The 15,787-nt window shown below is 45.0% G+C and overlaps 1 protein-coding gene across 6 annotated transcripts in view; it reads left to right on the forward strand.

The window, feature by feature from the left end:
* cadm1a (cell adhesion molecule 1a) overlaps positions 1–14,921 on the forward strand; it is a 455,101-nt gene extending 440,180 nt beyond the window's left edge. For all 6 annotated transcript variants that reach the window (XM_078198993.1, XM_078198989.1, XM_078198991.1 and 3 more), the window contains 2 exons: positions 4,278–4,406; positions 12,147–14,921. In XM_078198993.1, the coding sequence (XP_078055119.1) occupies positions 4,278–4,406; positions 12,147–12,265 (248 nt within the window). In that variant the 3' untranslated portion in view covers positions 12,266–14,921. The remainder of the gene's footprint in view (positions 1–4,277; positions 4,407–12,146) is intronic.
* Positions 14,922–15,787: the final 866 nt, after the last annotated feature.

Below are 15,787 nucleotides of genomic sequence, written 5' to 3' on the forward strand. Positions count from 1 at the left end.
GTAAATGTTGACAGCCGGAGAAACTTGGCTGTAGTCGTAGACGGTACATGGAACACAAAAAGTGAACATGTAGGTAGAGCAAGCAGTGAGGAAGGCAAATGACATATTGGCTTTTTGTTTTGCAAGAGGACAGGTGTCCAAAAGTGTGGAAGTCTTGCTGTGAGACTTTGGTGAGACCACAGCAGAAGTATTACAGTTTTGGTCTCTATATCTAATGAATGATATACTTGCCTAGGAAGTGGTGCACCAAAGGTTCGCTACATTGATTCCTAGGAGGTGTGATCTGTCCTATAATGAAAGGGGGTCGGGTTAGCTCAGTTGGCTAGATGGCTGGTTAATTATGCAGACAGTGTGGTTGCGATTCCTGCACCGGCTGAGGTTATTCATAAAGGCCTGCCTTCTCAACCTTGCCTCCTCGCCTGAGGTGTGGTGATCCTCAGGTTAAATCACCACCAGTCAGCTCTCCCCATCAAAAGGGAGAGCAGCCTATTGTCATCTGGGACTATGGCAACTTTACCCTTTACCTCTAATGAAAGGCTGAGTAATTTAGACATTTAGGGTGGGACTTTCTGGCCATGACTGGAAAATCCAGCCCAAGGTCAACGGATCTTTGCATGGTCCTGTCCAGCCCGCTAAGATTCCCGTGGTGGACGGGAACATTCCGCCCTTACTCTCTCGGGTTTAGAAGAGTGAGAGACAAGCTAATTGAAGCATGCAAGATTCTGGAAGGGACTTGATGGGGTCAATAGTGAGAGATTGTTTCCCGTGGCAGGGTATTCTGTAACACAGAGGCAGAGTCTTGGGGAAAGCAGTGGATATGTAGGACTGAGAAGAAACTTCTTCACCTAAAATGTTGCGCCTCTTTGGAATTCTATACCTGAGGAGGCTGTGGTTGCTCCATCGTTGAGTATATTCAAGACCCGGGAGGTAGCTTTTTATTCTCCAAGGGATATGGGGAGGAAGAGCAGAAAAATTGAACTGTGGCAGAAGATCGGTCAGCCATGGGGCTCAGGAACCTTATGTCCATGCTGAGGTTTTGGGTGATCTTCATTGCACTCCAGATTAAAAGTATTTTCTGACTAAGATTTTCTCACATAACTCCTATTACATTAATGAAATTGATGTAGAGTGGGATGTCAGTTTTACTGTCTGGGAGAATTACAATATATATGCCTAAACCCCCCCCAAAACCCTCCAGTTAAAAAGTATTTTCATATATACTTTGTCGCAAACATCTGAATTACATGAACATTGATGAGTTGCAGCCTTCACTTATCAATTTGAGGGTTAAGGTAGTGACCCATGAGAGAAGATACATTTGGAAGGGTATTCTTGCATTACCCAACCATGTAATCAGAAAGGCAGCACCATTCATTAACACGCAATTGACACATTTTGGTCTATCATTGTATCAAGTGGCTCAGACTTGGGAAGTAAAAACTTGAGATTTGATCACTGATTAGATTCAGAGCCATATATCCTACCTTATGATCCAAGGAAGGTTGTAAAACTACCTTTACAATTATATTCCTTGAACTTACGATAGCAGTATGCCATTTGAAAGTATGAATGATCTGGCAGAATATCTATCTTCTGATTTAGGGTGTGCAGTTACAGGAAGTCTGAGTACCTTGGAATATGTAGACATCCTTTCCTCTGTGCATTTTTCCATTAGACCATAAGATATAGGAGCAGAGTTAGGCCATTTGGCCCATCGCGTCGGCTCCGCCATTCAATGGTGGCTCAACCCCACTCTCCCGTTTTTTCCCCATAACCTTTGATCCCCTTGCCAATCAAGAACCTATCTATCACTGTCTTTCCACTCCTTCCATGCTATTCTCCTGCAATCCCTTGGCTTAGGATTGTCTCTGACTTTGCCCATTCCCTGAGGCTTCATGTTGTGGCTGGAGAAGAACTTGCATTTTGCATGGTGCCCTTCCTCTCACAGATTGTCCCAAAGCATTTGAGGCCAGTGAGATACATTTTTGAAGTTGTCCATTTACAGTAAAGAGCCATCAACCACAAATGAGACAGATGACCAGTTAAGTAGTTCTTGGTGATGTCGGTTGAGGGATCCATCTGGGACACCAAGAGATTATCCAATGCTCTTTGGACAGCACCATGGGATGCATCTGCTTGAACATGCAAGGCAGTCTCCGCTTAATGCCTCATGAAAAATATGGCACTTGAGACGATCCATAACAGCCTTCAGTGCTGCACTGAATTCTTAGCCTAGATCACGTACTGAAGTGCATAATGAACTTGAATCTAGAATCTCTCATTCAAAGCGACTTTGCTACGATTAAAAAATCTGACAAGCAAAGTTGCTACTCTGACCTCTGCTACCTTTTCCCACTATGGGAACTCCATTAGCTAATGCCCAAGCCAGGAACTATACAAGTGACTGACGCAGAGACCAGGGGAAAGCAGCTGTGTAAATGAGTGAGATTTGTATGTAGGACACTTTTTTTTTGGCATGGGTTCTGGAAGGTAAATGTTTTGTCAAATTGAGGTGGAAATTTGACTCTAAACCCATCGTGGAATTTTTTTGTCAAGTCATTATATTTAACAGGATTTTGGCAGCCATTTGCTTAATGTTCCAAATATCAGGAATCCGACCTCTAACCAAGTCTATAGCAATCATTTTTATACAAAACAGGAACTCCCCTCATTTTGTAAACCGAATATATTTGCTGGCTTTCTTTTCAAATTACATTTTAACCCTTGGCCTGATACATATGGCTTTGAACAACTATTTGAAAGAATTTCCAGGAGGCTAAAGGTTAGTACGCTGAAATCAATTACCATTAATTTAGACGGTAAATTGATAGAACATAGAAGGTATAAATTCAACAGGAAAGTGATGAATCAGATGTCCTCTTCACTGAGCTGCAGCATCACCTTTAGTTGTCACAGTTCTCTACACCTGATCAATAAACTTCCAACATTATTATACACAGCCTTGAAAGGATTTTCTGTTATCTTCAGGGAGATCAATATAAATCTTCTTTAAAATTAACTGATGAATACTTGCACATTTTATATATGGGTTAAATTAATATCTATCACTCCCTTCAGCACTGGGATCAAGACAGATTTATTGACCAAGTACGATTACACACTGAGAGATTTAGGTGACAGCTTACTAGGTATGAACTAAAAATGATTTAAAAGTTGGAATATTTTATCTGAGCTTTACCGGTATGTTTTCGAAGATAGTAAATCTTCAGGATGGTGCAATACTTTATATTGTTTTTATTCCTACTTTTCATCATTGGGTTGGAAAGAAAGCATTCTGTGACTTAGAAAAGCTTTTGCTTGCTTGCATTCCCACCCCGGTGTTGTATCTGTTGCAGTATTATTAATGGCCTGACTTAACATAATATTACTCGGACTCAGTACTGTGCCGGTCATCTTAATTCACCACCTCAAATTGATCGGCAGTAATTTATTCAAATGTTCCAGAACTCCGTCAGCCACAACCAGCTGGAAGAAATCATGGCCGCCATTCCCCAACCTCGCCCGTGGCTGGGAATTCTCCAGTCCCGCTGCAGTGAATGGGGATTTGGCTGAGCTCTGAGTTCTCCGTTCTCGCTGGCAGCGGTGGCAGGCCCTAAGACATCGGAGAATTCTGGCCAAAACCTTTTAAATGTACTGAGGGGTGCTTTTTGGCAATTCAAATAGTCACGGTCTGAAAATCGAACTTGCCTCTTTATTGCGCCTTACTGGAATATTCGTGATAACACCGAGTCGAATCTCACTAACTTGCTGCATCAACTTGCTCATATTTCATGCCCTTTATTGCTTGTTAATGAACAACAGCAGCAGCCATTCCTCAGAACCCACTGACAGATGCCCAGCAGTTAAATGCATGTGTTATCATATCTGTTGATGATGTTTGGCTATGTTCTAGTCACCTGCGGTTAATGTTCATCAATGATTCGAGCGCATTTGGTTTCTTTGCTTTAGCCTGTGTAAAATTATTCACCAGCATTTGACAAACTAAAGCAATAAAAAAGAGAAATGGGGTAACATGCCAATTTGTAGCAGCACGGGACTGTTTAAAAGCTGTAGTGTAATTCTAAAGGATAAATCATTCTGCGGCAAAGATGGGAGGGGGGGTTTGGAAGTGTATTTGCTTCTTGATGTACTACCTTGTTCTTAAGGGATCTGTAGCAGGAAATGTTATTTTTGAATGTCTCGTTTGCTCCCAGTCAATTCATTTAAGTCAACATAAAAATGTTTCTGACAAAGGCTTCTTGCTTTCGATCTGACAGACTCGAGAGCAGGCACAGAAGTTCCAAGGTCTGTAGACCATGCCGTCATCGGGGGAGTGGTTGCTGTGGTTGTATTTGCCATTCTGTGCCTGCTGATTGTACTTGGCCGATACTTTGCAAGACACAAAGGTAAGCCCCGAAGGAGGCCTTCTGTAACAGCCATCCTCAAACCACTTATTATGAAGCGCAGTCAATATTCTCGACTGCATTGCATTGTTCCTTATGGTTTGCGAAATCAGAGAGCATCTAAATTCTGCGCAATGTGCCAATGTGTATTAAATCAACTTTCTTCACAGTACCTGCTTACTCTAACGTCAAAGTGATGCACCCCTGGATTTTCCTCTACTGCCCTGTCTCAATTTGGGTTGGATCGCAGCAGTAGCGGGAAAATGGGGCAGTGTGGCCTAACAGCACTCTTTCTCCCACCCCTACTTCCCTATCCACTGCATTTATTTATGGCAGAGCCAAACAAGGCACCTCACCTCTTATCCATGCCATTCTCACCCTTCTGCCCTCACCACATATGCACTACACGCAACACACACATACTACACGCAACACACACTACATACACTTATCACACTAAACACACATTACACACGAGCCACATTTGCCACATGCACACACGCCACATGCACACACATGCCACACCGCCCCACGTACACGCACTCACGCCGCATGCATGCACACACGTGCACGCACGCACAACCCTCAAGATGGTGATGACCGTAATTCCTGTAACCGTAGCAGAAGACTCCTCTCCCTCCCATTAGACCGTATCTTGGTTCCAAGCCCAAGTAAAATGTCCTCCTGACCTTCAGAATCTAGTGCCTTGCTTGAAGACAAGTTTCACTCTTTTTGAATGCTGCGAGGCCAAACCTGTTCCAGCTCTGCCAGAATTTCACTGGTTTGCAAAGAGCAACCTCCAGCTGTTGTCCCAAGCACCATAATAATGTAGATATTGGCCATTTGAAACAAACGCAATGTTACCACTTGGTGCACCGGAAAGTCAGGTTAGGTTGTGAGATCCTTTTGGCATTTTTCTTCTGAGCGTGTGCGGGATGCCATGGAGGTGACATGAGGAGCAGCGGAGACGTGGCCTGTTGGCTCGAGTTTGCTTTGCTAACCTTAAAATGAAATCAAATCCCTTGATAAGCACCATCAAACGAAGACATTTGAACTATTTGCCTCTTCACACATTGCTGCACACACAGCAGCATGATGGCCCAATGTGTGGTAATCATAAACTGGTATATTTCAGCAACACCCATGTCAGCAGTGGCGTTTGTTTTAAATCTCCTCTTTCCCCCTTTAAAATATATCACCTACTTGGGGCAGGCAGATGAGATGCCCCTAACCTTTTAGAGGTAGTTTCCCAGCTATTATCATGTCCTTGACATCGTTTCAGTCTATGTCACGAAGCACAGAGATCATAGAATCCTACAGTGCAGAAAGAGGCCATTCGGCCCATCGAGTCTGCGCCAACCACAATCCCACCCAGGCCCTATCCACATATCCCTACATATTTACCCACTAACCCCTCTAACCTATGCATCCCGGGACACTAAGGGCAATTTGGAATGGCCAATCAACCTCGCCCGCACATCTTTGGACTGTGGGAGGAAACCGGAGCACCCAGAGGAAACCCACGCAGACACAGGGAGAATGTGCAAACTCCACACAGACAACGACCCGAGCCAGGATTCGAACCCAGGTCCCTGGAGCTGTGAAGCAGCAGTGCTAACCACTGTGCCACCGTGCCGCCCCATGACAGAGAAGTGACTAAGTAACAAAGCCCATACAGTGTTATAATTGCATTTCACTCAGCCAGTGATGGAATTCAAAATACAGTTACATATTTTTTATTCATTCCTGGGACATGGGCGTCGCTGGCTGACCAGCATTTATTGCCCATCCCTGGTCACCCTTGACAGAGGGCAGTTGAGAGTCAACCACATTGCTGTAGCTCTGGAGTCACATGTAGGCCAGACCAGATAAGGACGGCAGATTCCCTTCCCTAAAGGACATTAGTAAACCAGGTGGGTTTTCCCTGATAATAGTTTCATGGTCATTCTTAATCCCAGATATTTTTTATAGAATTTAAATTCCACCATCTGCCGTGGCGGGATTCGAACCCGGGTCCCCAGAACATTAGCTGAGTTTCTGGATGAATAGTCTAGCGATAATACCATTAGGCCATCGCCTCTCCAAATGAAATCCAACCCCATGATAAGCAAAAGAAGACATTTGAAGCATTTGCCTCTTCACACATTGCTGCACACACAACAGCAGGATGGCCCGATGTAAAACCGAGTGGATGGTAATCATAAACTGACGCAAAACCCATATCTGCAGTGACTTTTATTTTAATTCTCTTCTTTCCCCCTTTAAAATATACCACCTACTTGGGGGCAGGCAGATGAGATGCCCTTAACCCTTTAGAGGTGGTTTCACCTGAGGTTGGTTAATCCATCTGGCCTGTATATATTCTCTTTGCAATGCATTCTGTTATGACTGTTCTCCTTGTTCAGTACACCAATATGTATATAAAACATGGAACAGTACAGCACCGGAACAGGCCCTTCGGTCTATGATGTTGTGCCGAACATGATGCCAAGTTAAACTAACCCCTTCTGCCTGCCCTTGATCCATATCCCTGTATTTCTTGCATGTTTTTGTGTATATCTAAAAGCCCCCTTAAACACCCTTATCATCTCTGCCTACACCACCAACTCTGGCAGTACATTCCAGACACCTACCACTCTCTATGTAAAAGAACTTGCCCCTCACATCTCCTTTGAACTTTCCCCCTCTCACCTTATGCCCCCGAGTATTTGTCCAGCCTCTCCTTTGTCCAGCCTCTCCTTTGCCCAGCCTCTCCTTTGCCCAGCCTCTCCTTTGCCCAGCCTCTCCTTTGCCCAGCCTCTCCTTTGTCCAGCCTCTCCTTTGCCCAGCCTCTCCTTTGCCCAGCCTCTCCTTTGCCCAGCCTCTCCTTTGCCCAGCCTCTCCTTTGCCCAGCCTCTCCTTTGCCCAGCCTCTCCTTTGCCCAGCCTCTCCTTTGCCCAGCCTCTCCTTTGCCCAGCCTCTCCTTTGCCCAGCCTCTCCTTTGCCCAGCCTCTCCTTTGCCCAGCCTCTCCTTTGCCCAGCCTCTCCTTTGCCCAGCCTCTCCTTTGCCCAGCCTCTCCTTTGCCCAGCCTCTCCTTTGCCCAGCCTCTCCTTTGCCCAGCCTCTCCTTTGCCCAGCCTCTCCTTTGCCCAGCCTCTCCTTTGCCCAGCCTCTCCTTTGCCCAGCCTCTCCTTTGCCCAGCCTCTCCTTTGCCCAGCCTCTCCTTTGCCCAGCCTCTCCTTTGCCCAGCCTCTCCTTTGCCCAGCCTCTCCTTTGCCCAGCCTCTCCTTTGCCCAGCCTCTCCTTTGCCCAGCCTCTCCTTTGCCCAGCCTCTCCTTTGCCCAGCCTCTCCTTTGCCCAGCCTCTCCTTTGCCCAGCCTCTCCTTTGCCCAGCCTCTCCTTTGCCCAGCCTCTCCTTTGCCCAGCCTCTCCTTTGCCCAGCCTCTCCTTTGCCCAGCCTCTCCTTTGCCCAGCCTCTCCTTTGCCCAGCCTCTCCTTTGCCCAGCCTCTCCTTTGCCCAGCCTCTCCTTTGCCCAGCCTCTCCTTTGCCCAGCCTCTCCTTTGCCCAGCCTCTCCTTTGCCCAGCCTCTCCTTTGCCCAGCCTCTCCTTTGCCCAGCCTCTCCTTTGCCCAGCCTCTCCTTTGCCCAGCCTCTCCTTTGCCCAGCCTCTCCTTTGCCCAGCCTCTCCTTTGCCCAGCCTCTCCTTTGCCCAGCCTCTCCTTTGCCCAGCCTCTCCTTTGCCCAGCCTCTCCTTTGCCCAGCCTCTCCTTTGCCCAGCCTCTCCTTTGCCCAGCCTCTCCTTTGCCCAGCCTCTCCTTTGCCCAGCCTCTCCTTTGCCCAGCCTCTCCTTTGCCCAGCCTCTCCTTTGCCCAGCCTCTCCTTTGCCCAGCCTCTCCTTTGCCCAGCCTCTCCTTTGCCCAGCCTCTCCTTTGCCCAGCCTCTCCTTTGCCCAGCCTCTCCTTTGCCCAGCCTCTCCTTTGCCCAGCCTCTCCTTTGCCCAGCCTCTCCTTTGCCCAGCCTCTCCTTTGCCCAGCCTCTCCTTTGCCCAGCCTCTCCTTTGCCCAGCCTCTCCTTTGCCCAGCCTCTCCTTTGCCCAGCCTCTCCTTTGCCCAGCCTCTCCTTTGCCCAGCCTCTCCTTTGCCCAGCCTCTCCTTTGCCCAGCCTCTCCTTTGCCCAGCCTCTCCTTTGCCCAGCCTCTCCTTTGCCCAGCCTCTCCTTTGCCCAGCCTCTCCTTTGCCCAGCCTCTCCTTTGCCCAGCCTCTCCTTTGCCCAGCCTCTCCTTTGCCCAGCCTCTCCTTTGCCCAGCCTCACCCTCTAATCCAAGCAGCATCCTGGTAATCCTCTTCTACACCCTTTTCAAAGCCACCACATCCTTCCTGTAATGTGACGACCAGAATTGAACGCAATAGTCTTAAGTGTGGCCTCACCAAAGTATTATAAAGCTGCAACATGACATCCTGACTCTTGTACTCAATGCCCCGGCCAATAAAGGCAAGCATGTCATACGCCTTCTTTACCACCCTACTTGTAAAGCCACTTTCAGGGAGCTATGGACTTGAACCCCAAGATCCCTCTGTACATCAATGCTGTTCAGGATCCTGCCATTACTTACTCTTAACATTTAGTCTCCCAAAATGCAGTACCTCACATTTGCCCAGATTAAGCTCCATCTGCCATTTCTCTGGCCAGATCTATTTCCCACTTCAAGCCATCCTGTTTCAAGACACAATAATGCAGCTTATAATATAGCTCTCTCACACATAAGCTACCCTCACAGTGAAAACCAGAAAAGTAGTTAAAGGTCTTTGTTTCTACAGCATGTGGATAAAGTGCAGTTGCATTTAGTCATGCTTCACAACATAATAAAGCACAGGACTAGAGAAAGGAAGCTCCCAATACCAAAAAAAGCAAACATAATTAATAAATCCAAGACCTGCCACTGTCACAGCAGTGGTGTATAGCAATGGTCAGCCTGTCGTAAATTAAAAATCTAATTCTGTGCCCTGTCCAAGTTGCAGACCACTCTGCACAAAAAAAAGTAATTGGAACTAAATATATCAGATGTATGGACATATTCACAATATTGGCGACATTGTGGTTAGCGCTGCTGCCTCACAGTGCCAGGGACCCGGGTTCGATTCCTGGCTTGGGTCACTGTCTGTGTGGAGTCCGCACGTTCTCCCCGTGTCTGCGTGGGTTTCCTCCAAGTGCTCCGGTTTCCTCCCACAGTCCAAAAGACATGCTGGTTAGGTGCATTGGCCATGCTCAATTCTCCCTCAGAGTATGGGCGACGAGGGGGTTTTCACTGTAACTTCATTGCAGTGTTAATGTAAGCCTACTTGTGACACACTAATAAATAAACTTAAACTAGTTGTTTTTGGTGCAGAATCTGATTTCTCTGCAACAGTCCTGGAGCACGACAGTCCAGTGTTTCCACTTGTTTTCTTGCACTTGGTCCATATTCCCTGTCCTAATAATGTTATCGGACCGCAAGTATTCGTGAAGCAATGGTGTGCTGGAATTTGTTATCCTTGATTTCTGAACTTAAGAATATAGGAATTTAGAAAATCCAAAACTCTCACCTCTTAAATTTGGGCAATAGACATTTCCTCACAGTTTATTGGGGTAGCTTCTTAAATTGCAGCCATTCTTTACCTTTTCAATAAGAAGGGAGGACAGTTATTCTTTTGTTATGTAGCCTTTGTTGGCTCATTGATGTAAATCCTTTTACTACTGTCCCTCGAATCAAGCCTCCCAGTTATCAACAATGAATAGCACTATTCAGGTTAGCCTTGTGATAAGTACCTCATGAACTACTGATATTGGCCCAGAATTTTCTGGTAAAGTATTGGAATGCTTAATTCTCATACTATTATTAATGTTGAAATCGTCCAGCTGTTGGAGAAAGTGGTGTGATTTGTGGTGCTGGACAGACTGTCATTAGCCTCTCAAAGGAGGCAGATTGCCATCGATGTCCCAGTAAATTTTAAGAAATTAGTGCTTTATTTTGGTAATTGTGAATAAATATCATTGATAAAGCTCATACCCAAAAACAAGACTTATCGTAGAACGCCTACGGTGCCGAAGGAGGCCAATCGGCCCATTGAGTCTGCACTGACTCTCCGACAGAGTATTTTACCCAAGCCCACACCCCGCCCTATCCCCGTAACCCAAAGCATTTACCCTGCTAATCCCCCCAATCTGCACATCTTCGGACACAAAGAGACAATTTAGCATGGCTAATCCACCTAACCTGCACATCTTTGGACTGTGGGAGGAAACTGGAGCTTCTGGTGGAAACCCATGCAGACACGGGTAGGACGTCCAAACTCCGCACAGACAGTAACCCAAGGCTGGAATTGAAGCCAGGAGCCTGGCGCTGTGAGGCAGCAGTGCTTGACGCCGTGCCGCCCCTACAATGTTCGGACAATATCATTCAACTTTTCTGAACCTGAAAAGTAATATTAAAAATTCTGTAATCTCCACCCCGACAGGTTGTAATAGTTTTTAAGAAATATAACCTCTCCGTTTCCTTTTGTTTTCTCTCAACTTTATCTTCCTTTCCTTCTCTTTATTTCTACTTTACTAATTTTCCCATATCTCTCCATGAGTGGAGTGATCTGCAACTTGGTGACTGGACTGCACCGTCAAATATTGTTGTATTATTAACTTAATGTTCCTTTAGCTGTTGTTCTCAGACACTTCTGAAATATCTTCCCATTCCTGACAGACAGTGTCATCACCAAATGCTCTTAAGCCACAGTTATAGACCAGACACACAGGTAAATGTGGCTTCCCTGTTCCAATCTTGGAGGAGTACATAGGATCCCTAAAGTGCAGTAGGAGGCCATTCAGCCCATCAAGTCTGCACTAACTGTCTGAAAGAACCCAACCACCCACCGCAGCCCCATAGCCCCGTGCATTCAGCATGGCTAATCCACCTAAACCAGAGATCTTTGGACACCAAGGGCAATTTTGCATGGCCAATTCACCTAACCTAGACACCTTTGGATGCCAAGGGATAATTTCGCATGGCCAATTCACCTAACCTCCACATCTTTGGACACTAAGGAGCAATTTAGTATCACCAATCCACCTAAGCTGTACATCTTTGGACACCAAGGGACAATTTTGTATGGCCAATTACCTAACCAGCACATCTTTGGATACTAAGGGGCAATTTAGTATCGCCAATCCACCTAACCTGCACATCTTTGGACCACATGGGCGGCACGGTAGCACAGTGGTGAGCACTGCTGCTTCACAGCTGCAGGGACCTGGGTTCGATTCCCGGCTTGGGTCACTGTCTGTGTGGAGTTTGCACATTCTCCTCGTGTCTGCGTGGGTTTCCTCCAGGTGCTCCGGTTTCCTCCCACAGTCCAAAGATGTGCGGGTTAGGTTGATTTGCCATGCTAAAATTGCCCCTTAGTGTCCTGAGATGCGTAGGTTAGAGGGATTAGCGGGTAAATGTGTAGGGATATGGGGGTAAGACCTGGGTGGGATTGTGGTCGGTACAGACTCTTTCTGCACTGTACGGTTTCTATGATTCTATGACATAACGAATCTTTAATTTCACGCGCCATCCCAGATGTGGTCCTTCAGTAACACCAATTTCTTTAAGAAGGGTGTGGGGGACTTTTCGGGCGCATTTCCTGTGGGTTTTGGGCAGTCGAAACAGAATTGCGATCGCCAGGGTGAGGGTCTGGATGGGCTGAGGGTTTGAATCATGGGGATGCTAACAAATGGCTTTGTGGTTTCTTGCAGGTACATATTTCACACACGAAGCCAAAGGAGCTGATGACGCAGCAGATGCGGACACTGCCATTATCAATGCAGAGGGTGGACAGAATAACTCCGATGAAAAGAAAGAGTACTTCATCTAAATAAAGTATAGTTACACTGAGGTGTCCAACTGTAGATGTACGTGCAGTTGAGTTTTTAGCGTGGTGGTGATGATTGAGACGAGTATGTACACTTGGGGTTAGGGGGGGAAAAGTGTTCATTGAGTTCAGTGAGTTCCACAGTTTGACACCTCTGTAAATGCCAAGCCAGGCTTGGACTTAGTTTAGTTCTCTCATTTGCAGAAAACTCCGTGCCTTGTTTTCCCTGCAAACGCTCCAGCCTTTGAATTGCCATTTTGGAAGCTCCGTGGACTTACAAGCTCACTTTCATGTCTACACTTAAAAAAATAATAATTTTTTTTTTGTTGTTAACGCGCGCTCTCTCTGTCTGTGAGGGGTGAGCCCGTGCGGCAGTTCAATTTACCGCAGAGGGACACGGATCGAGCTTTTTTCTGCAAGTGAGGCTTCTTGTGGCGAGATCGACTCTATAATTTCATTCTCTATATATAGACTGTGCGATGTAGGATACCTCAAACTGTCTGGCTGTGTTCTGGGCAACTGACAGGATTTTCAACAACAACCCTAACCAGACCTGACAGCTGAGGTCTGTGCCTTTTAGCAAGTGGACAGTTTTGAGTTATCACAGTGCGAACAAGCTTAGTTCCAGCCAGCTCTTTGTTTCAAAAGATCTCATCAGTCTTTCCCAATTGGCCTTACTTCACTAATTTGTTTGCCAAAAAAAAACTTGAAAGCTATCTACATTCATGATTCCCTGTCAGCAAGGTTTTCCCCTCCCCCCTACCCACCCACGACCCCAAAAGAGGCAAGGCAAGCAACTGCCTGGAGCAAAAGTTAAATGTTACATGTTGAAGTCTGGATTCACACAGTACAGTTTGGCTCATAAACACTAGCATGGTTTAAAAAGGCGTATCCCTTTTGTTCATCGTGCATGGTTTATATTCGAGAACCTCTTCCGAACAACCACTGCTTACATGGACTGTGTGCATAGATCTCTTTTTAAAGGGCAGTGTATTTTTTTTAATCAAGCCAGTGATGCAAGTGGTTAGTCCTTGTGCCATTGTATAATGCTATTTGTATTCTATTTAAAAGATTTAATTAAAATTGATCAAACACTGTACAGGGCGCTGTAGTATTTAATGGAAGTTCTGTGTGTATCCTGCATTTTATTCATCCTATGTCTGCCATCAAAAAAAAAGGGATTATGCCTCTTTAGAGAAGTGTGAAAAGCTGCCTTAAAATATTACCTTTTTTTGTGTTCAGCATAAGCCTTTTCTTCTCTGAGCCTTTTGCAGAGGGGACCAGATTCTGTTGGAAGTATCTTGTTACTGCTTTCAGTTGAAAATTTTAAAGAAAATATTCTCAAAATGGCATTTCACAGTTTTTGGCATGAAGGTAAAACTTTTTGGCAGTTGTTTAAAATTATCACCACCTAAACCGTTGAGCTAAATTGTGGGTTAAAGGTTAATGAATATTAACTTACTGATGGAAAGCAAAATCTCTTCTCCTGATTTCCAATAAGGTACGTGGCCCAATTCCGACGTGACATAGCTTTACCTGAAGAGTGTTCATTTTAGTTTTTATTTTTAACTTTTCGGTTTTGTTTTGAGGTTTGTTTTGGACGGACGTTACAAAGTGCGAAACACTATCATACCTTTAGGAGTAAAACGGGGCAGGAATGGAGAGGGTGAGTTAGCCTCAGTCTTTCCACTGGAACCTGTGCTAACCAAGGAGTCAACGAGGGAGTAAGGATTTGGGTACAGAGGGACATTATAATTGGAAAGTGTTGTGCTTTACAATTTAGAGGATTCTTATTGAGCCTCCTCACTGAGTTACAAGAAAATGACAAAAAAAATTGATTGAGCTGCTTTAAGTATTATGAAATATATACTTGATAGCCAATGCTCAGTTCTCTATACAATTGCATCAGATAAAGGGTCACCATAAGCAGTGAAGGGAATGTGCTAACATACTCAAAAAGTGATTTACTGTGTCTCGTTGCTGTTTTAAATATGGTTTCACAGTCATTTGCTGTCATTTTCCCCCACTCCTTTAGTTTGAACTGTATTATAGTGTTAGCCGTGTTACTGAAGTAGGCCTTTTTTTTAAGAAAAAGAGTCAAATAAAATTAAATTTGTCATGTCTCAGGAACATGTGTTCTGATAGGCGTTTGCATCTCGGGCAGAATGCAAAAGATATGCCCCCCACACATTGAAAACAAAACGTGGCAAATTCAGAGTTTTAGTTGTACATGTTTTTGTGTGAACCCTCTTTATTATTTTTTTCTCTCTCTCTCAAATGCAGTGCACTGTTTTAATTGTAAAATGTATTACTTTGTATAGAGTTAGTTCAAATGAATTGGGGTTTTTTTGTCACGTGCGAAACAAGTATTGTGCAAAATTGGTTATATAAAAATGAAGCATTGATGAAGTTGAAGATTCTTGCTATGTTTATATGCCCAATAGGTTTGATCTTTAGGCACTAAAGCTGTTTGCTTAGACCATCTCTTATTTCTGGTGTACATGGGCAAATTTTGTGTATTGATAGAATCTCTCATATGTTCCCACGCCATTTTTTTTGTATCAGTTCATGTATGCCATTTTTACAGGAAAAAAAATACAAAAACTACTGAAGCGTTCTTGTCTTCTTAATAAAAAAAAGTTAAATGTTCCAAATTTCTGATCTGGTTCTGTGGTGTATAATTACCGTCTGCGATTTTCTTCTTCTTATGGTCATCAGGATAAGGGGTGTCTACTGGGAGATAGAGCATTTTTCTACCTTGAGGTCGAGGGTGAAGCTCTGTCATTTGAGTTAGCCACAGTTTGTGAAGATCATAATCTTGTGAAGTAGTCGCAAAACACTCTCTTCATTTTCTACACCTTTCCTTCTTAGGTAAGGTTGAGGTTGTTGAGGCTTTTGCATTTTTAAAAATCATTCATTTAACCCTTTCAGAACAGTGGTAATGCTTCACACAAATGAAAATATGGGCTGTTAGAGTTACGTTTGTATAGCACCTCTGCCTGGGTGACTGTGGAGTTTGCACATTCTCCCCCGTACCTGCGTGGGTTTCCTCCCACAGTCCAAAGGATGTGCAAGTTAATTGGATTGGCCATGCTAAATTGCTCCTTAGTGTCCAAAGATGAGCATGGTTGGGGGGATTAGCAGGATAAATGTTTTGGGTTACAGGGTAGGGTAGGGTGGGTATGGTCTTGGGTAAGATACTCTGTTGGAGAGTTAGTGCAGACTCATTGGGCCGATTGGCCTCCTTCTGCACTGTAAGCATTCTACGATAGGTCTTGTTTTTGGGTTGGAGCTTTATCAATGATATTTATTCACAATTACTGAAATAAAGCAGCAATTACGTTTGTATAGCACCTCTGGGTGAACTGTGTGGAATTTGCACGTTCTCCCTGTGTCTGCATGGGTTTCCTCCGGGTGCTCCGGTCTCCTCCCACAGCCCAAAAGATATGAAGGTTAGATGTACTGGCCATGCCAAATTGCACCTTAGTACGCTAATATGTGTAGGGGGATTAGCAGGGTAAATAC

This window comes from Mustelus asterias, chromosome 27 (genome assembly GCF_964213995.1).
Source record: "Mustelus asterias chromosome 27, sMusAst1.hap1.1, whole genome shotgun sequence".
NCBI classification, from domain to species: Eukaryota; Metazoa; Chordata; class Chondrichthyes; order Carcharhiniformes; family Triakidae; genus Mustelus; species Mustelus asterias.